This window comes from Fonsecaea erecta, assembly GCF_001651985.1.
Source record: "Fonsecaea erecta strain CBS 125763 chromosome Unknown Scaff3, whole genome shotgun sequence".
Lineage (NCBI taxonomy): Eukaryota > Fungi > Ascomycota > Eurotiomycetes > Chaetothyriales > Herpotrichiellaceae > Fonsecaea > Fonsecaea erecta.
Genome location: NW_017387246.1, coordinates 1,219,359 through 1,241,274, shown reverse-complemented (window position 1 = coordinate 1,241,274; position 21,916 = coordinate 1,219,359). Strand labels below are relative to the sequence as shown.

General features: G+C 54.6%; 5 protein-coding genes across 5 annotated transcripts; 3 read left to right on the top strand and 2 right to left on the bottom strand.

The window, feature by feature from the left end:
• Nucleotides 1–896: 896 nt before the first annotated feature.
• Nucleotides 897–4,301, top strand: AYL99_03688 (hypothetical protein; the record flags this gene model as incomplete). The annotated part of the gene is made up of 1 exon (XM_018835202.1): nt 897–4,301. The coding sequence occupies one exon, from the start codon at nt 897–899 to the stop codon at nt 4,299–4,301; it is 3,405 nt and encodes a 1,134-aa protein (XP_018694852.1).
• Nucleotides 4,302–4,656: 355 nt separating this feature from the next.
• AYL99_03687 (hypothetical protein) lies at nt 4,657–8,982 on the bottom strand (the record flags this gene model as incomplete). The annotated part of the gene is made up of 1 exon (XM_018835201.1): nt 4,657–8,982. The coding sequence occupies one exon, from the start codon at nt 8,980–8,982 to the stop codon at nt 4,657–4,659; it is 4,326 nt and encodes a 1,441-aa protein (XP_018694851.1).
• A 710-nt stretch (nt 8,983–9,692) lies between these two features.
• On the bottom strand, nt 9,693–10,842 carry AYL99_03686 (hypothetical protein; the record flags this gene model as incomplete). The annotated part of the gene is made up of 4 exons (XM_018835200.1): nt 9,693–10,015; nt 10,073–10,308; nt 10,376–10,584; nt 10,636–10,842. 4 exons carry the CDS (start codon nt 10,840–10,842, stop codon nt 9,693–9,695), a joined length of 975 nt encoding a protein of 324 aa, XP_018694850.1.
• A 559-nt stretch (nt 10,843–11,401) lies between these two features.
• AYL99_03685 (hypothetical protein) lies at nt 11,402–18,552 on the top strand (the record flags this gene model as incomplete). Its single annotated transcript, XM_018835199.1, has 2 exons — nt 11,402–12,656; nt 12,704–18,552. 2 exons carry the CDS (start codon nt 11,402–11,404, stop codon nt 18,550–18,552), a joined length of 7,104 nt encoding a protein of 2,367 aa, XP_018694849.1.
• Nucleotides 18,553–19,207: 655 nt separating this feature from the next.
• On the top strand, nt 19,208–21,643 carry AYL99_03684 (hypothetical protein; the record flags this gene model as incomplete). Its single annotated transcript, XM_018835198.1, has 1 exon — nt 19,208–21,643. The coding sequence occupies one exon, from the start codon at nt 19,208–19,210 to the stop codon at nt 21,641–21,643; it is 2,436 nt and encodes an 811-aa protein (XP_018694848.1).
• Between the last annotated feature and the right edge of the window lie 273 nt (nt 21,644–21,916).

The window sequence follows — 21,916 nt, the reverse complement described above, 5'->3', positions numbered from 1 at the left end:
CGTCTTTTTCAAGTATTACACGCGTGATACATCCACGTGGAAGTCTGTGGCTCGGTCCGGAGGACACAATAGGGCTCGAAGGTGCGTGGAGAGACGGTAAGCAGAGGTATATACAATAGTTACGACAGGCTTTTTAGAGACAATACAGTCGTGCTCTACAGAGATGGGTGGTTACAACTGTATGGAAGCGTAATTACAAGCCGTTACGGGACCTTCGGACAACCTTCCCAGTCGAGGAGGTTATTTAGCCCCAACTTCGTGATGCTGTGGCCAGATTTTGCCAGATGCAGAGTCTCGACTCTCAGACGAACCCAGAACTGTGGGTATGGACCAAGTACGAGGTACATACGCAGTATGTGGGAGTTCAGGGGTCGTTCGGGCCTGGTCTCGAATCGGTTCCATCCCCGTGCTACCTCCACTCGACTTCTCGAAGTTTGCCCGAACGCTCCTGGAATGTCGATGCTTTTTTGTTGCGGTGCTGAGGTGCCTCAGTTCGCCATTCTACCGGTAGTTTGCTTCACAACGGTCCCATGGCAAGCCATCGTTTCTCTCTCTTTGAGAGCTTTGTCGGTGGTTCCAGGAGAGACCGCTCCTCCTCCTTCGGCCCACGCCTGCCCGCATTTGGCGTCAAGCGAGCTCATGCACTTTCAGCTGAATTGTGGCTTGCGTGACCCAGGGCCAGGCTCCGCCAATCGGCACTATTGACTGCCGGGCTCGACTCGAATGGCCCATCACCCTGTCAAAAGGGTCCTTTGTTATGGTTTCTCTGTGATCGAGAAAAGTTGCTCCTCAATTTATTACAACGATACTGGCGTTCGTGCTCGAGCTCAGGGTTTGAAATAAAGCCGTCTATCTGGGGCCTCCTGAACATAGAGCCGTGCCATCTGGGAACAGAAATGCAGAAGGCTCCTCTAGCACCGCACTCGACTCCAGTCTCCACGAGGAGATATCTCAGCCTCCGTCATGCGAAACATGTAATCAAGGCACAGGAGTCACACGGAGTCGCATACGTGTTGCCATCCGGCCAAGAACAGCTGTTCTCAAGTGAAATTCCAGGACTGCAGGGTGGCGACTATGTCATAAGTGCAACCCAGGTTGTCCACCATAAAGAAGACGATAGAGTTTTGGACCAGAATCCCAAGCCTTCGGAGCAGCAGTTTCATGTACAAGCACCGAGATTCTCTTTGCCAGAAGATGCTATCTATTCCAAGTATCCGCCACCAGGCCAAGAGGCCAACCATGATGTTCTTCCCCATATCGTGTTCAATCACGCGACAATGCCTTGGGAAAACCAAGGGAGCCTCGTCTTCCAAGGCGATGACAGGAACCGAAACCGGGTCCCATGGCTCGCATTGCTCACTTTCACGGCCGATGAATTGTCCAACACCCCCGACCAGGTGAAATCATTCTTCTCCGATTCAGCGGCAGGAAAGAGTAATTACCGCCAAAACGACACCTTGTCGGTCACTGTCAGCCTGAAGGACATTGTTCAACTTAATGCGGATCTTGCATCTGGCCCACGATACGGAGATACGGATTTCCAAGATGCCACATCCGAGAAAGCGAGCCTCATATTTGTGCAAGCGAAGCTGTTCAATGACTTGTTCAGTGCCTACAAGGATGATGGAGAACGCGATACAACGCCAAAACCCGATATGTCACGACATAGGTTTTTGTCCCATCTTCGGAGCATCAACACCCAAGGCATGGCGGTCGCTGGGGAGACGGAAGATACACCCAAGCGGGACTTTGGTGTCATCGTCTCCAACCGATGTGCGCCCTCGTACTTTGAGCAGCCGACAGCTATTTATGTCCATCTGGTGTCACTTGAGAGGTTGGAAGACATTCAGCCGTGGCCTGTTCCAACCAATAATGCTTCAGGAACCGAAAGACGTGTCGCCCTATTGGCACTCGATAGCTGGGTTTATACATGCTTGCCACCAACCGGGATTGACGTGAAGACTCGGCTCGAAAATCTAGGAAAGAACGTATTTTGGATGCAGCCGAACCTGAAGACCGCGCCGGAGATGCCTGACACGCCAGTCAAGAAAAGAGCGTTGCAGCGGATTGCAGATGGCTTTTCCATGGTCCGGTACCGAAGCCAAACCGGAGAAGAAACAGTCGCTTTCACAAGAGGGCCGCTGATTCCCGTCATTGTGGATAAACGCGAAGGCCTTCAATCCAACTCTGGAGAAAATCTTCGGATCATGGACAAAGAAGTAGGCATCATGGACATCTCCTACTCTGTCGCTTGGCAACTTGGGCGGACCATGGCATTGGCCGACCGAGCCTTTACCACAGCTCTTACCCGTGTCCGACGACAAATCACGTCGATTGCTCAGAACGAGGCTCGTGTCAAGCTTCTCCGCGCTGCTGGAAGACCACATCTGTCAAGGCTTGATTTAGTAGGCGCCCTTCCTGATGCAATGGGTCTGCTCCAGAAACTTTCCCACTGTGAGGCTTCTGTCATCGGAGACCAGCAGTGGAAGCAACCCGAGACCGACCCGGTTGATCTCTCCTATCGGAGCCCGGGAATGTCTTACTTCCTTGAAGATGAGCTCGGACGAGCAGCGAGCCTCGTTGCGAGCACCACTGATGTACGCATGGGCCGCAACGCAGATGATCCACCTCCCCCCTACAACGAACTGAACACGCCATTCTCGGTGGATTGGATGGTGGTCCTTAAGTTCGTCCTCGACCTGTACCATCTTGTCAATGTTCCGGCCCATTACTTGATCACGGATTCGTCGCACGTGCCTGAAGAGTCGATCCGGTTCTTCATCATCGACCAAAACTGGATCAATGCTCTGGTTGACGGCGCCCTCAGTCTGGGAAATCATGTCGACCCCCAGGCCGATATCACTCGAGCCAAGATCAAGGACCAAATCAAGGAGTACCTCAAGGACAAGGACCCCAGGCTGAATTATGAACCGCCCGTTCCTCGATTTGGTTTCTTCATGAGGTCGGAGATCGTCACGAAATTTCCCGACCTCAAAGTCGAAATGAGGTTGGATGGTGACAAGTCTGCCGGCGATCCACTCCTGCTTCGCCACGAGATCATCTCGAAAGATGTCATGCTCGGCTTTTTCAGCCAACGGCCCATCACTCAGGGCGTGTCGAGCCTGACGTTTACGCTTCCCAGTCATCAGCAATACTTTTCCGTCGGCTATGACTTTGACCAGACGCACCTCAAGCTCCAGTACAAACGCATTTGCAGCAGCAAGGGTGTCGACACCTCGACCCCGACCCCGATCAGCTCGCCTATCTGGCAACGCGACCAGAAGGGGACTGACGACAGACCTGTCATATACAAATGGGGGCATACCCCCAAGACGGACGACATCCGGCTGCTTCTTGTCGACAAGCTGGCTCTCGATGTCCACGACACCTTGATCAAGGAGTGGCCGAAGCAAGCTCACCCGGAGGAGTGGAAAGAAAAACACGCCACTGCGGCCATGATGGGAATCCAGCTGAATGCCCCTGCCCTCCAGCTGCAAGTTAAACTGCCCACGCTGGGCCAGTTGCCGGGGCCCTTTCCAGATGCTTTTCCCAGTGGTCCCCTGCCTGTGTTGAGCCAGCCCACTATGTTGGACGTCGCGAAGTACCCTGAAAAGATCGCCACACAGAGTACATCTTCTCTCGAGGACCGTACCAAACTGCCGGCAATCCGTCAGGATGATGTCGTACCGCCTCACTACACGCGGGTCGTCGGTGCGTCGCTCCTGGATGGGGAGACGCCTGTCTCTCGAACAGGATCCGTATCGAGCTTTGTGAGGATCTCCCCATCGCCTTGGGGACCTCTCCTCCACGTTACCGAGGGAGTTCCCGAATTCAAATACGCCGTGTGGCCGGCCAAATCGCCTCAGGCGGGGAGCGTGCAGATGCTGGATACGCGGCAAGACCTGATCTTCTCGGTGGTACGCGGGCAAGCGGACGACGCGGCCCAGTTCCGACTGCGGTCGCTCACGCTGTGGTTCTGGCACCACTCATCGGACAAGGACGAGCACGGGCTTCTGGACGACGAGGCGGGCTACGAGGGCGTCTCAGCCACGATGGTGTCTAACCTGCGCTTCAATGTGCGTATCGCCTACTCCCGCGACGACAACCGGCTGCTGCTTCGACTGCTGCCGCGCAGTCGCAACCGCTGGGTCCGGGTCGCCGACATCCAGGAACTCAGCGTCCTGCTGTCCCGCGTCAAGGTCAAGAAGTATGACAAACCCACCGACATCACCGTCACCGCTGTGACGGAATACGTGGACGCGCTGTCGCCGGACGTGCCCTTTAAGATTAAATTGGTTTGATTTGACATGGGATGGGATGGTATATCTAGTAAGTAGTAGAAGACACGTTTCTCGTGCTGTTCACTTACTTAGTCATTCAAAAAGAAGAAAAGGCTGATATACTGTTTTTTGGTAATAGTAATACATGACTTGCTGCCACTACAACTCACTATTGTACTTCATATGTAGCGAGCAGTGTGAAAGCCGTTTTCTCGACCTTCTTCGCGAGCCTCTGTTCATGTTCCGAGGTGGTCATTATGTTTGTATGTATGTATGGACCAGATGAATGAACAAATGATGAGTCTATTGAAAAGTGAGCCTCCCTCCCTTCTCCTTTTTTCCCTCCTCCTTTTCTTTCAGACACTACGGTGTTTGTTTACCCGGGCGGTTTATTCTCAATCGGCCCTCGGAGCTGCATGTATCCTTCGATGGCGGTGTACGGACCTCTCGCGAACACGGGCTGGACGTCGATCTTCTTGACTCCCAGTGGCATGTACGACGTTTTGAACTTGAGCTGGGGGGGCCCGTCGTCTCCGAAGGTGCTGTCCCAGTCTTCCGAATCTTCCTCGTCCTCATCTTCGTCTCCAGCTTCATCTTCAGTCTTTGAAATTAGATGGGATGATGGTAATGATGACGAGGAGGAGAATGATAATGCTGGTAATGATGGTGGCTGCTGCTGCTGCTGCTTGTGATCCTTCTCAGCCACACTATACGGCTGGAGCCAATTCCACTCCGCCACCTGCAGGGCCGGCATGGCAATGGCAGACGCGACGTCGGCGCCCGCCAAATCATACCTCTCCGTAAGCTGCTTGGCGGCATCGAAGGAGGGCACGTCGTCGAGGACTACGACGGGGCCCGCGTGGAAGAAGGTCGTCATCTTCTTGAACGCCGCCTCCCACGTCCACGTCGGCAGTTTGAGCGACTTGATGGGCAGCATACTAGAGTAGGCGTTGACGGGCAGGAAGGGGTCGATAATCGCGGCAAAGCGCACAAACGTGGCGGCCCGGCGCGCCTCGTACCGTCGGGCCGCGTCTTGGAGGGTGCCACCGTCGTCGTCGTCCTTGTCTGGGTCAACCCACGTCGCCGGCAGGGTGGGATACTTGGCCGACACGTCGGTGAGCAGCTGCTTACTCTTCTCGTCGTAGACGGGCGCCGGGTTGTGGCCGTAGTAGGTGAAGCACTTGGTGAGCTCGAAGTCGTCGCCGTGGCCCTGCTTGGGCCGCTTCACGTCGTCGCGCGCCTCGAAGTACCCAACCAGCCCGTCGTGCTGGCGGTCCTTATCGCCCAACTTGACCGGGAACTGGTACCGCAGGTCGCCGTCGCCCTCGAGCAGGCCGATCGGGAGCCGCTTGTCCGGGTGCTGTCCGCCGGCCGTCGACTCGTTCTTGCGCGAGTCAGCCGCCAGCTCCAGCGACCACCCGGCATAGACGAGCGCCAGCGGCCTGCCGACCAGTGCGTTCGGAAACTGCCCGTACGCATCCGGCGCTTCGCTCAGGTGCTCGACCGAGCTCGTGACCATGTCCATGAACTCCGCTAGGTACGCCTTTGCGTCGTCCCCTCCGTCAGTCATCTTGCGGATCAGCCAGTCTAGCTGGGTGGTGCTGTCCGGGGCGATGGTGGCGGGCGGAGGCAGGGGGAGCCACTTCTGCGTGGACTGACTGCCTTGGGTGATACGGACCTCGCGGTAGAAGGTTCCGTCGGCCAGGAAGAACTGCAGGCCGTTGTCTGGGAAGTTGACCACCACCCACCCCCACAGCGGTATGCCCCCGGATTCAGACTCGGGCGCTGGTTCGGGGATGTCCCACGAGTCCGCCAGGCGCCAGTTCCCGGCGTCTGTGGCGGGCGGGATCATGAACTCGGCGTTGAGTCTCGCGGGCTGGTTGATCATGGGCGGCAGCTGGATGAACTCGTCGTGGTAGCTGGCCATGTCCTTGGGCGGGATTACCACGTTGGGCTGGTTTCCCGCCTTTGTCGGCGTGGTGGCGTAGTACTCGCCCAGGGCCAGGGGCGTCGGGGGCACGTCGTCGACCAAGGGATCCGTCGCGTGCGCCACCTGGCCGAACTTGTCCACGACGTTCAACTTGGTGAATCGCATTTGTCCGTGTGTGACGGGCTTGAAGCCGGGGAGGCCGTTGTTGGGCAGTGCCACCAATGCTCCGTACGGTGTCGGCGTGCTCTCCGTGTTGATCGTCTGGAGCATTTCATCCGTGATGCCGATCTTGCTCGCCGCCTCTCGGGCCTCGCGGAGCGGGACTGGCTTCTGACCCGGCACGCTGACAAGCGGCTTGACGTGGGTTCCATTGTATCGCGTGGCCAGGTGGTCGCTCAGCCCGGCCAAGGGCGAAGAGAGGAAGCCCAGCTTGTTCAGGCCGCATTTCAACTTGGCCTGCTCATCCGGCTTGAGCTTCTTCTCCAGTTCGTCCTTCGGGATAGTCTTGAACAGTCGCTCGAGACGCACGTCCAGGGAAAAGTTGGGCTGCGGCAGAATCAAGGTCCGCCCAGAGATTCGTCGTTTGTCGCCTGCGAATTCCCGCGTGACGTCCCCGACGAGGCCGTACGCGATACGATTGGCACTGGGCTGGGCCGGCGAAGGATGATCCTTAAGTCCCCACCGGTCAAAGCGTATGTGGTAGTAGTCCGCCTCCCACTCGATGAACAGCGGAAACCACGGTTGTCGGGATGACCACCGGTCGCGCCAATAGTTGTCGGGGCTCTCGACTTCCTCGGGATACAGGAGATCGTGGTACAGTGGCAGAAGCTTGTCGGCAGGCTGCTTCGCTCTTGGATCCAGCGCCAGAAATTCCTTGACCAGTCTGATGGCGGTGCGTCGAATCGACTCACATGGTATGACCTCGACAGGGAACCTTTTCTTGGTCTCATCGTCACTGGGGCTGTCAAATTGGATCTGCATCTCGAGTCGAACTTCGAGCTTCTCTTTAAAGTCCGTCGGCCAGCCGTTAATCAAGCCCGCCATGAGCAACGTGGGGTCATTCTGCTGATAGAAACTGCCTTGCACGGCTTTCTGGGGGGGCGTGACAAACTGCTTGCTCCGGGGACCTCCGGCATCGTCGATGATCTTCTTGATGCACCCGGCTTTTTTTTCCAGCCGTTGATATATCTTCATCAGTTTACTGGCTTGGTCCTTGTACGTGTCATTGTGGCCGCCGTTTTCATTGTCGATGTCGGAGATGTACTTCCACCACACGGCAAAGAGGCCCCATCGAAGCTGTTGGACTCGCCGCATCATGCTATCGTACCAGAGCTGCTGAGCATTCAGGTCTCTGAGGCGACCGAGCTCATCCTTCGTGGGCATTTTCGCGGGATTTTTCAGGTCTGTCTCGGAGAGGGTGTACCGATCTCCCCCGTCGAGGCGGGCGAAATGCAAGTTCTGAACTTCATCCGCTGCAATGACTTGGCCGGAGACAGTCTCATCTTCAGCTCTCAAGTAAGCGTCGAGTTTGGAGATGAAGCCCTCGAGGTCCGACCCTTGGTGGTGCTTGGAGACGTGGGCGAGGATGGTATCAATTGGCGTCGTGCCGACCGCGATATTCTTCCCTTGCACAAATTTCTGTGCAAACTCGTCGGCAGGGATTCTGGGCTTCTTCTTTTTCTCCAGATCCCATTTGTCAGCCCACTCGACATCGTAGAGCGCACCGTGGAAAACCGACCGGGTCGATACATGAGAATCCAGCCACTTCTTCACGTTGTCCCTATCGGGCACGGTCTCGGACTTTAACGCCATGGACAAGGCGTTGATCCTCTCCTGTCGACTCAATCCAGCAGCTAAGTTCAAGAGATCCTTCTCCTTGTCACTCTGCCACCCAATCACATAATAGCTTGCGCATGCAGCCTCGAGGTGGCGAACCTTGCCGTCGGCGTCTTTGTAGTCGAAGGTGTCCACCATGGAAAATACATTGCCGCAGTGGTATTGGTAGTCCATGAACAGCTGGTTGGACGTGCTCGCCGCCGTGATCTCGACTCGGGGATTGAGCGGGTCTGCGTCCTTTTCTTTCCAGCTCTGTGCATCTTCGCAAGACCCAATGAAGACTTCGGCTTGCTCGTCGACGCTGATATCCTTGGGGTCAGTGTGCTTGCGCACGAAGGTGGTCAAGAACGGTGACACGTCGACCTGCAAGTCGACCTCCTGGCCGAGGTCGTCAATCGAGCGAGTTCGGTCACTTTCAACCACCCACGCCCGGGTCTTCTCGATTTTGGTGCCTGGAGGGAGTGTGGTGGGAGCATCAGGATCCAGAGTCCGAACGATCAGCCAACGATTGGGGACCTGGAGAAATATTGGCGTGGTGAGGTCACCCTCATCATTTTCCTCGTTTGACGTCCTTTGGATCCCCATGGCCCTTTCCCTCTGATGCTGTTGGGGTCGGGCTGATTTGGTGTTGACGGTACTTCCACGAAAGGGCCGTGGCATCATCCAGTGCAGATAGACTCCGACCCGATTTTGTCGTACGATGTTCCGGCCTACGTCTGTGAAACGGGAATTGATGGTCGACGGAGCCGAATTGTGCAGATCAACTGGATCCAAGACATCATGCTGCACCATGTAGTTGGTCATGCGCAGAAATGTATAGTTGGGTTGTCCGATGGGTGCGATTTTGGCACTGGACGCGTCGGTGCCGTCACATACTGATTGATTGAAGACGAAAGCGTCAAGTTTGACGGGCACCGCCAGGCTCAGTTCGGACATGTTGTCCTCTGGTATTGATGTCCTCTATTGTTTGCTTCAGCGCTGAGAAAGCATTGACATGGCTATCAGAGGAATTGGGGTCCCGACAAGTGAGTAAGCAGGGCAGATGTTTGATGCAGAGGGGACTATTCCCACCAGGACTGCTAGAGTCTGGATCAGCAGTGCATCTGAGCGCTCGGGATATCAACACTGGACCCCTCTCTACGCAGTACTTTCACCATAGTCACAAGACCAGTATTAGGTGCTGGAAGCGACGAAACGACGAAACGAGCTGAGACGGGCCCTGCATGTGAGCACACCTCATGCAGATTATAGCGAGTCATCACACCAGCGTGTGAATCCCAAGTGCTGCTCTTGTGGCCAGTAGTGAAAGTGAACCTCCACTTCGGCTCTCTCGCGTGGACAGGTTGGTGGAGCCGAGGACAGTTTGTGGGAGTCTAGAACTCCAACTCCGACCAAATACAGATTCAGTATCCACACCAGCATTACCGAATATGGCATCTACATAGCGGTGAGACCCACTTGGTTTTGTCCAGCTCCACTACCCTAATCATAGCGCGCAAGCCACCGTCCGGCGTCCGGAAAGACGGAATCTTGACTCAGTTCCCCGTTTAGGCTCTCTGAACTAGTATTGGCCAAACTTGGACCTCGACTGTCCGACGACGCGGAGAAGCAGGGACATCATCAATTCATCTACTCTGTACCTCGTACTAAGCTGCGTTATGGTAGTCAAAAGGGTCGATGGCGAACGAGTATTCTTTTGCCACGCTCTTCTTCTGCACGTAGAATAACGAGATGCCCTTTTCACCTACGACTGCTGTCAGCCCGGTCTCCTTTGATGTAAGGTTGGCGTCCTTGTTGACACCCTTGACCTCTTCTGCCGCGTTCCATTTCCCCTTTCTGAAGACGCAGCGCTCGATGCGGATAGCGGTGCTCAAGAAGTATAGGTAGACTGAGTAATCGGGCATCTGACCGACTACCACTGCGGCCAGGGGGGTTCCCTTCAGGGCGGCATCGGTAGATGGGAGTTTCTCTGATAACCAGTTGTTAGCACACAGTCACGGAAAAGAATCATCACCAAGGAACCGACCAGTCGAGGTGTTGGCGTTAGAGATTTGCAGCAGGGCGTGAATGGGGTTGTTTTCATCGTCCACCTTTCTCTGGTAGAACACAATCCTTCCAGGGTTCCCATTTGGGTCGGGAATGAACGCTCCTGCCAGGCGAGACTTGGAGTAGGGCTCGATGTTCTTGTCCGGGAGCTTCACTTCTGGTGCATCATTTCCCGAGATGTAAGCTTCGGCAAGAGCCAAAGGATCGCCGGTCTTCCTGTCTCACCGCGCTCAGCGCTCGTCAGTGAAGTGATCTTGGCCAGCTGGTGCCCAGAATCACTTACGCCTGTTGGAAATAGTAGAGCCAAACTTGGTCAGCGCCGTCACTCACGGCTGCAAGGCTGAGGTTGTCGGTTGGCAGGCTGATTGACGCAATACCCTCCTTGTCTGCGATGGAATACAACTGCGGACTGAGCTGTGCAACGATGCTGCCCTTCTTCGGAGGCTGTGCGGTATCGTCCACGACGATCTCCACCGAGCCGTAGACGGTCGGCTGGGATCAGTTGGTCAGTTGTGGACTTCTATGAGATTTCCTCGAGCTCACTAAGTCGTTGACATAGACGGCCGAGATGGCTGAAGGGCGCTGAAGCGGACCCGGGTTGGGCCCAGGCCTGTTCTTGTACCTGAATATGGCCTGATTCTTGGAGTCGAACGAGAACCTGCTGATTCCGAATTGCTGCTGATCCGTTATTTGGTAAAGCAGAACATAGTCATGCTTCGGGCTGAGGAGGGAGGCAACAGGCAGAGACATGGTGAGGTTTGCTGTCCGCAGTATGGCTTGAAGATCGACAGCCTGGGCCGCTGCCGCAGTCTATGTAGTTCTCCAGAACGACCCAGGTTGCCATCCACCCCAGTCTGTTGGACCCTCAGCTGAACCCCACGAGGTGGCGTCGTGATACACGGCTGAGGGAGGTGCATGTGCAGTGACGGCTCACTAGGCAAGTAGGCTGAAGTTCTAGGCTTGACTAGGCCTGAGAAGAACCACTTTGTTCGAGTCAGGAATGCTCCTTCTTGCGTAAAGGCGGATGATCGTGACAAGCCACTCCAAGTCCAATCCGAGCTGAGACCCTGGTCAGGAGTCGCGCTAGTGGCTTCGTGTCTCAGCTGGTTGACGGGCTTGCAGAAGGTGTGCTAAACGCTACTCCGCAATTCGAAAAGGGTCAGAGGAGACCTCATAGAGGACCCTAGTGCGTACATCGGTGTACGTCTCCACGTAGAAATTCCTCATGGGCTTCAACCTAGACATATGTTGAGGCCTCCATCTACCTGGAGAAATACCTTCAATCAAACCAGCTGCCGCTGAGCTTGCCATGGACAATCCGTGGGAGGTTCGCACGATACAGATTAACGTGGGTGGTGGAGACTCAGCCTTCCATCTCTTGTTGAAAACTGAAAACGACAAACAGCACGTCGAGTCTTTGGTGCTGGCGGATGGAGGCACGGGTGACAATTGTGTTAGTATATCGAATCTCTTCACCAGATTGCAGAACACAGGCCACACTCGAGCAAACAATGCAGCCCTCGAAGGCTTTGATGTCTATTTCATCACGCATTGGGATTCAGACCACTATGGAGGGGTATACCGCCTTCTATACAATGGGGTTTGGCGGTCTGTAGACTCCTGGAAAGACAAACATCCTAAAGGGACCGGGGCAGATTTTGCGCAGGCCATTGCCAGCGGAGACATTCGATGTCCCAGCACTCGATATGAACCACATAAACATGGACAAAAGGAACCTCGTCCTATCACACGGTTTTACGGGCCTAATTCTTCGTACGAGAAGTTTGATATCCGTGAAGAGGCTTCCAAAGGAAAGTATGCTTGGTTAGTCGGAATCGAGGACGTGGTCTATTTTGCAATTGAAACCAAGTTGGGATCGAAAGTGCTGAGTGGTCATGTTCCGCTTGCTCTAGTGGGGGATCACGGAGCAGGTCTTCTCGGCATCGACCTGTTCTCTGGACACCGACCTCCCTGCCAAGGAGGCTCGTTAAGCCAGAAGAATGGCATGACTTCCCCGAGGGAGATATCTCAGATACTGTGGAAGCATTTCGACCAGCAACGGCCTGCAATGATCTGCATCGGAGCATACAATCAATTCTGCGACCCCAGCCATGAAGCAGATCGCTTCAGCATGGACTGGTATCATCAATCCGAGCTGCGGAAGATCGCATTGTTTTCTAAAGCCCCTACGGATTGGGATATAATTCCGTTTGTGGAATCATTGTATCACCCAATAACACCCAATGTAATCATGAACGACACGACCCAGGTCAACGAGGACTCGATAGCTTGCATGGTCATTTGGCCCGACCCAAACCAAGCACTCATATCCCATTTTGTGGGAGGGGATTTGGGATATAACCAGGAAGAACGCATTCTCCGATGGGCTGCCGTCCCGGACAACGAGAATGATCCGCTCTCGCGTCGTCTGTGCCCCCATGTTCAATACGTCAAGCTGTCACATCACGGCTCCAAAGCGTCGACTCCTCTTCTCATGTTGTTCGCGTGGAACCCGCGGACCGTCACCTGTTCGAACGGGACCAATCTGAAACACAACATCATAAGTAAGCAGCCGGCCTCATGGCTTCGAGAACCGAGCTGATCTGTACAGGCTGGGAGACCATGCTATACATCTGCATGTGGAGTCAGTGGCGGGTTAACACGCTCAAGGATCCAGAATCCAAGCGATTCTACTGCACCAATGTCCCGGGTTGGCTCTGTAGGCACCTCAAAAATGTCGAATTGAAGGGTCAACAGATGGCGATCTATGAGTATCCTTTGGATGTAGGCAACACGACGACAGCCTTGATGGAAGAAAAAGGAGCCCCTTTTCGTGCCCTGTCCTCGGTCCTTGACAACTTGAATCCTGGGAAACTTACGATACAGCTTCACCAGGCTACGAGCCAGCAAGTTGCGAATATCACTTGTGCTGATATCTGTCAATTCGTCTATGGTGAGTGGGACCATTTCGTCTCGACTCCGATAAAATATTTCGGCCTCAACATCCAAACTTTCCCATCTTTCAACATCGGACCGCAAGCTCTGAAGTTGATCTTCTTTCAAGCCAATAAGACAAAGTTGACATCTTGTTATTTCTTGGGCAATGAAATAAACCAATGGACGCCCAACTGCCAGTCATGTCGCGACTCGGAGCGGCCTGATGAATGGCAGCATGAGTCTTCTCTTCCAGTCAACACCGACAGGCAGCTGGTGTTTTCACAGCCCGCTGTCAATGACAAAACTACCACCTCCGTGCTTTCCTTGCATCGACGAATGAGGCCAACCGGTGGCTACTCATCTTTGAACGCAGTGTCGGTCATGATGATGGATGACGACTACCAGCTCAGTGACAGTCTTTCGTCGATCAAAATCGAGGAAGAAAAGGATCGGAATCAGTTGGAGCGTCGTTGTGGACGGCGGTCCCTAATATATCAGGAAGATTCTCCATTCTACTTTATGTCCACTGCAGCATCATTCACGAAGAAGGGCGACGCCAGCCAACTTCCCTTTCAGCAGCCGAGAAAATTCAGCAACCTGGACTTGTTCTTGGGCAGGATGGCCACGGGATCACTGGTCCTGATCTCAAAGCCGGAAGACTCGAAGCCGAGTATCGTGCACGAATCCGACGAGCTGCGTCAGTGGTTTGCAACGATCCTTGAAGGATCACCAACGGCGGATCTCGGTTTCACGGTGACGTTCAAAGACGCCCTGATACAGTGTGTCCAACTCACCACGAAACTGACTTCATGCTGGACACCTGTCCCGGACGCATCTTTTATCTTCAACACAGCCGACAATCGGAATGCCTTCTCCCCACCTATATCGTACTCAAGTTGGCCAGTAGTGGACCCCACATCGCCCGACATAGTCGGAAATGCACAGGTCCTCTGCCTGACCGTGAACCCATCGTCTTCGGCATACAAGTTCACATTCGACGGGACTCATATCCTCAGCCTCCTCGCTCACGAGCCCGTTCTATTCAGCAAATTGTTGGCCGGTGTGGCCAAGTTCCAGCTGGATACTTCGCCGGGCGCCAAAAATGCCCTCTGGTTCTCCCCGGGTTATACGTCGACTGCCACAGTGCGGCTTCGCTTTGTGCCGACTGACGGGACCAAGAACCTCGCTGATAACCTGAGAGAGATTCTGCAAACTTGGGCCTCAGATCCAAAGGTGACTATCACTCCATCCGACGCTTATCTTGTGGTCAAAAAGGTGTGGCCCAAAGCCGAGGAGCCAACTCCCCCGTGGACGGAATTCATCTCTCACTGCAAGCTGGACATCAAGACTGATGGCGGGGTGTTTTCAGTCGACACAGCAGTCAATTTCCGGACGGACGCCACTACTTGGATACTCTTCTTCAACCCAAATCCAGAACAAGACTTTTTCAGTGTCGTAGCGTCCATCGCCCAACTCTTTGGGCTTGAGAGTTCAATCGCCGACCAGATCAGGAACATCAAAGGAAAGATCCCGTCCTTGACAAGCATCATGATTCGGCGCATTGCGTTTACCAAGTACCTCGAGGGATGGAGCCTCCAGATAAGCATTCAGCTTGTACTGGGCCAGATGCCTTTCATATGCACGGCTACCATTCGCGACTCAGAACCCGTATTCGAATTTTACGGCCGTCTTTTTGGAGAGAACAGACCCAACAAGGAAGGCCTCGGCGAGTTTCATAGCTTTATTCCATACCTGCCGGCCAGCGAGGCATGGGATGCCGTCGACTTTGCGCCAGTATGTTCGGTGACCAAAGGGTCGGATGTCGGTGACCTGAACAGCCTCTACAATATCACAGACGACAAGCACCCAGCAACGCTGCCAGAATCGCCGTTTGATGTTCGACTCATTGAGATGGGTTTCCGCTATACCGGTGATATTCTGGGCTTCGACGCGACCATCATGGGTGCCGCGACGGCAACGCAATCGTCCGCCCCATCCGTGCGTCTTGCCGCTGCCAAAGTCGATTTGAAATACTCGACCACCAAGCAAGCTCTTGACCATTTCTCAATAGCGACAGCCATCTTGCTCCATGCACCGCGAAGCACGCAGATGGCCCGCTTATATGGTAAGGTTGAGTTTCAGAGAAGCGGTACAACATTTTATCGAAAATCTCTCCAGGGTGCCGACCATGTAGTCGATTCGGACTACATACTCGTGGACCAGGAAGATGACTACCGAGCCGTCGCGGATGGCACTTGGATCTTTCAGGGTTCCGTGAATACGCTGAGTGGTGCGTTTATATACTCACTGTGCAGCGACGACTGCAATGAGGAGATGATGCAGCTCCTCGAGCACGTTTCTTTGGACTTCGGCCTCACGTACACATACACCGGGAAGTCTGGGAAATCTCTCGTGTTGGACGGAACTCTGCATCTGGGGGACCTGCAACTGCACTGTGCCTACGAGAACAACGGCCCTGCTGATTGGAGATTCTCGGCAGATCTGATGCTTGAAAATCAAACAAGCAGTCTGTTGGGAGTGGTGGAGGCAATTTGCGGCAAGGATCTCTCCGCCGGTCTTCCGGACTGTATCAAGAACATTGTTGTCGCCCCAGCCGGAAGCAAAGACCTCACTTCGCTGACAATCGACAACAAAGATGGCTGGCTGGTGATGTACATTCGTATCCAGCTGACAGGCAACACCTCGGTACTACTTTACCAGGTTCAGAAGAAGCGCAACCCAGGCGAGACAGAAAAGCCCTGCCCACCAGCTAAGCGTGTCGTCTTCTTCAAACTGGATGCCTTGCCCAAAATCGACAATATACCGGTGGTAGGCAGCTTCTCATTGAACTTTACTGCCATCAAATTTGCTTTTGTCAGCAACGGAGATAAGAAGAGCGAAGAAGGCCTGACGGGAGACGAAGTCGATGCTCTGAACAAGAATCTGCCTCAGGGATTCGACAAGATTGTGTGTAAGGCTCCTGCGAAGAAAAATACCACCGGAGCAAAGGAAGAAGCGCCAAAGCCAGGTCTGCCGAAGGGATTTCATTTTATGATTTTCGACAACGACACAGTCCTTCTGGATTACTTATTTGGCCGCCCGGACAAGAATGGCAAAGTCGTCGTCATGGATGAAAACGTGCCCGCTCCCAGCCCGGGCCTGACTCCCTACAACAAGAAGGTCGGCCCCGTCACTATCACGGCGGTGGGACTCAAGTTCGATATGGGAGATCAGAAGTTGACCTTCCTGATCGACGGCAGTGTCCAATTGGGACCGCTCGAATTGAGCCTGTCGGGATTTGGATTGTCCTTTGGATTCAAAGGAATCACCCTGCAAGACATTGGAAAGGTCCAGCTCGGCTTTACGCTGACAGGATTGGGTTTGTCTTTCGTCAAGAGTCCCATCGCCCTTGCTGGATACCTTGAGCACTCGCAAACGGACCAGCTCGAACTGTTCCAGGGCGGAGCTGCGTTGGGATTCAACCCATGGCTGTTCCAAGCCGGCGGATACTATGCTCTGCAGCGCCAGGACAAGAAGCCGCCCCCACCGAGCTCTTACTCTGACATGTACAAATGCTTCATTGCGTATGCCAGGCTTTCTGGTCCCATTGCGACGATTGGATACGCCGAGATAAGAGAGGTAAGTGGCGGTCTCGGATACAATACGGCCATGAGGTTCCCTACCATGGAGAACATCATGAACTTCCCCTTCATTTCCGACCCTCCAAGTAATCCAGCAACGGCGATTCAAGCCCTGGCCGGCGCGGGGGGTTGGATCACGAACCAGGCAGACTCCAACTGGATCGCGGTGGGCATGACCGTGCTGGCCTTCCAAATGCTCACGGTCCGAACCGTGGTCGTGGTCGAATGGGATCGCAACATCAAGCTCGGTCTGTTCGGCATCGCCACGGCAGACATCCCAAAACAGCTGGACAAGAAGTTTGCACGTGTGCAGCTGGGCCTGGCGGCCACAATCGACTTCGACGCGGGCGTGCTGAAGATCGACGGGCAGCTCACACCGGCATCGTTCATTCTTGATCCCAACTGTCATCTCACGGGCGGCTTCGCCCTGTACAGTTGGTTCGGTGCCGGCAGCGGCGACAGCCAGGGCGATTGGGTCTTCACAATCGGTGGCTATCACGCCATCTACCAGGCCAAACCGCAGTATCCGCGCCCGCCACGACTCGGCATCAGCTGGTCGTTTGACGCCAACATCAACATCTCGGGCGAAGCTTACTTTGCCATCACTCCGGTAGTCTGCATGGCCGGTGGACGACTACACGTCTCGCTGCAACTGGGCGCGCTGTACGCATATTTCGATGCCTGGGCGGATCTGCTCATCAACTACAAGCCGTTCCACTACCAGGCGCAGGGGGGCGTGTCCGTGGGCGTGCGGTTCACGCTGGATTTGTGGCTGGTATCGCTTTCTATTGCCGTCGACCTGGGTGCGACGCTGTACCTCGAGGGCAGTCCCATGTCTGGAAAAGTACACGTCGACTTTTGGGTTTTTGGATTCGACGTCAACTTTGGTGTCCCTGCAGAGCTTCCGGGTCCTATCGGAAGCGATGCCTTCTGGAAGCTCGTACTCCAGGCTGACACTTCCAGCCAGGCGGGTAGGCTTCCCCAGATCTTCTCTCAGCAAGAGCCCGTGGAAGAGGCTGAGGATCTCAAGCCTCATATTTTTTCGGCCACCAGCGGTCTGCTACCGAAGAAGACCGACAACCCTCAGGTATGGACGGTCCAGGGCACCATTTTCGCGTTGACTATAACATTCAAGTTCCCCATCCTCGGGGGGAACATCATCACGAAAATCGACAAAGACACCCAGAAAACGGTGCCGATTGAAAACCCAAAAGCCGGCGACATGTATGCCAAACCGATGCAGTTGACGAAGAAAATCCAGAAGTCGAGCATGGACATCCAGATCGAGAGGATGGTCGCTCCGCACTTGCGCGACAACTGCGACGATGATCCCGGCAGCCTCGACCCGGTGTGGCGGCACCAGGAAGCGCGATACAGTGCCCTGCCCGTCGGGCTGTGGGGTCAATATGACAAAAACAGCGACCCGAACCAAGGGGCGGGGAATCAAGACTCGACGCTGCTCAACGGGGCCACGCAGGGCACGGTTCAGCTGATGACAGGAATCCAGCTGCGAGCCCCGACATGCCTGAGGTCGAAGGACTGTCTCCCCGCCTTCGATGCTGAGCTGGCCATGAGACAGCCCATCGACCCGCCTGGAGAATGCAGCAAGCCCATCGATCCGGTGAAAGCGTGGGAACCCGACGGGCAGAAGGATCCTCAGTACGATGCCGTCAAGGCGACGTGGAAGGGCAAGCAGCCCGCAGCCATCGAGCTGGTCGCGTTTTGGGAGCAGTTGGACTGTTTCAATTGGGTGCCAAAGGAAGCACCTCAGGCACCAAGTAGTCCGCCGCCAGTCAAGCAGCTGATACCACAGTATCCAAGCCGGTTGGTTGATGCGTTGGACCAATATCTAGTCGAGTCGCCCATGATGTCACAGGGCTAGGTAGCACGGTGTCGTGGATAAACAAGTTATGTTTCTTGGATCCAACATGGAGTGTAAGATTCAATCTTTTTTTCTTGGCTAGAAATAGAGTGTGCGGGTTTTACATATGTGAGGACAGGACTCGGGACGCTGTGTTGTGCACGAGGAAAAGTCGAGCGGGACTTGTGTACTTAAAGTACTCTGTATGTCCAGTAGAAGTCACCCCAGGCCTAGTGGGCCTTGAGGTAACCTTCCGGGGGCTAGTGGGGCTAGTACAGTACCCTTGGACTGAGAGCTAATGACAAGTTTGGGGGTACTCCCCGCGGCCCGACGAGCACCCAGAAAACACTCCTTACTGCGCACAGGTGCCCAGACTTTTATCTATACACACGCCTAACACAACAATGTACCAATCACTTTTCTCTTATGTGGGCTCTTTCAGCCACGGGCTACATACATGGCAACCTCAGCGACAACCGACAGAGGCTCATAGTTCTTGTTCAGAGATACTCCGCGTCGGCCGTCCGTTCAGCGTCCAGAACAGGTCAGACGGCTGAGCTGAATGCGCCCTTTTGATACTACAAAGGTAGCCTGATCATCTCCACGGCACGGCGACCTCTGCCTCAGCACCTCCTCCCCCGCCCAACCTTCCAAGCCACCCTGCCTGCTGATCGCCATGGTATACGGCCCCCACGAATCACCTTCAACCTATACGAGGGAACGGGTAAGCTCAATATACCAGGACGGACTGAAATGGAAGAACAGCAGCAACACTGTCGGCCGGCCCAGGCTCTTCGACGCTCAGGCCATACACCACCATGCGACGACCGAATTGCATTATGTTTTCTCGACGGCTCAGCAACGGGAACGGCTGAAAGAGTTGGGCCTTTCTTACTTCCATGCCCTTCAGGAACCCCGGAACCACGTGGCTCGGCTCGACCACAACATAGCGTCCCTGATTTCTTGCTGTTACGACGGAATCCTCGACGAGGACGACGTGGTCTCGAAGGCTTGCGCACTACTATCTCGCATGCCTGCTGCTCCTCCCTTTCCACAAGCCTTGGCGGCATTGTTTCGAGGCAGGACGTTCAACTGGCTCTACTTCGAAGGTATCCACCACAGCCATGTTTTGGGGAACGAAGACACCTGGAATAGGCTGCTCGTGACCAGATGGTGTGACACAAACACCATGAAAATCGCATTGACCATTGTCCAGATATATGAGGCGAAGAATAGCATCACGGTGGATCTTTTCGGACAGTACCTCAACACACTGGCCGAGATTTCGGAGACGACGTTTTCGATGCTCCGTCACTGTAACGACGCCTTGGAGCAACAGTCATGGTTACTGGCTTCAAGCTTTCTCTGGACATGCTGGTATCGTGGGCTCATGCTATATTTGCACAGTGCTTTACACTTTCACTTGCATCTTGGCTACGACGTCGAGGCTTTGTACAGACTGAACATGAGGCAGCCGTTGCCGCAAATGGGTGTACATTGGCCGCCTCTGAAACCGTCTGAATACCTGTGCCCCTGGGCATTCGAGTTGCTACGCTCAGATAGAGCTTCCGTGAGCCAGGATTTCCGCCGTTTCCATCAGCGGTTTTCGGCACTTCACGGTCAAAAGCCAGCTCGGTGTCTTGGTGGACCGTGCCGTCCTTGCAGTGGACAGGGCCCGACACACTGTCAGCGCTTCACAGGTCTAAAAATAGTGGACCAGTCTGCTCATGATGCATCTTGTAACCGGAAATGCCAGAGCTTGTTGTGGGACGAGACGAGCTATCGCAGTGTCACTGGTGCGAGAGCAGTATCTATTACTGACTCGGGCTGCGGCTCTATTCGTTACTGCCAGGCTACTTCCCGGACGATTGCTGTGTCGCACGTGTGGGCTCACGGTGCGGGTGGCAGGCCGCACACGGGCTTCAACGACTGTCTACACCAGCGTCTCGTCCGCATTGCTCAGGACAACAACTGCGACTCTTACTGGATGGACACACCTTGTATACCCGAGGACCATCAACTCCGCGCCGAAGCAATTGGATATATCAACGAAGTGTTCAACACAAGCAGCATCACCCTGGTGTGGGATCGTGATCTTATGTCGATCGACGTATCTGGTCCGTCAATTGAGACACAAGAAGCCATCCTGTGCACTTTACTGGTCTGTGACTGGGCCCTGAGGTCTTGGACTCTCCTAGAGTCGATGCGTGCACGACATAACATTCATCTGCTGTGCAAAGATAACAAGACGATCGCGCTGAGAGACTGCCTTCTAAACGTTCATCATGCTGGTGCAATCGACATCGCGACGCTGTTGCTCACAAGCCAACAGCTCCTGCCGACGATGAAGTACGACGGTGAATCACCGGATGAAGAGTTTCTCATGCAAATGGAAGGTTACATTCCCGTGGAGGAAGCCCTGCAGCTGCTGGGTCGTCGACATGCATCCCGACCAGGAGACAGTGTCGTGATCTTGAGCCTGCTCATTGACGACAAGCCAGTTTACACTGCAGAGGCATTCTGGAAGTCGAGGATAGGCCGTTCCTTGAACACGGGTGTGTTATTCTCATCCCAACCAAGGCTCCGGTCCAAGGGATTTCAATGGGCACCTTCTCAACCAGAGCTGCCGTTGGCGGATGTGTCGGACATGTTTTCCGCACACTCTCAAGAACACTTGTTCGACGGCTTCCGGACGTTGCCTGCACAAATTACCCCGGACGGCCTTGACGGCAGATTTGCCACTTTCGAAATTCCTGAAATCGAGCAAGAGCCTCCTGGCGCGGAGAACGCACTCACCGCTTTGATGAAGAGACTTCCTTGGCCGGGTCACCAGAGGCGCCTGACCAGCAGCCAGCCACGCATTCTGCGCGACCACTTCGCACTGGGAAAGTATCGACACTCGATGCTGCTCCTTCCCGTGCATTACAATTCCTCCCGAAGTGCTGTGTTCCACGCGTACCGTGGCCGGGCGAACGGCGTGCTATTCGGCGTGGTAGGCTCCAACGACGAGGACAGACGAACATGGCAATGGCTGGGAACTTTCGAGTGGCAATCAAATGATCCTCCCCTTCCTAAGGTCCGGAAGGAACAAGAGAGGATATTAATCGAGTGACCAAACAGCGTCTCTCTCGACCTGCGTGCGAACCAGAGCCAATTTCGGGAATGCAAACAAATATGCCCTGGGAAATTTCAGATGACGAGAGCTACAGAGATAACAGGAAATGAATGACAACTTCCTTCGCACAGCGACAAGTCGTTGGATCGTCGAGGAAAATTCACAGACAAGTCACCCAAAACTCTCAAAAAGCCATCTCGAGGCGAGCGACAATTCCGATTGGGCGGGTAGCTTAGCTTGCGAGGCTGAACACAGCCAGGGGGCAACGCG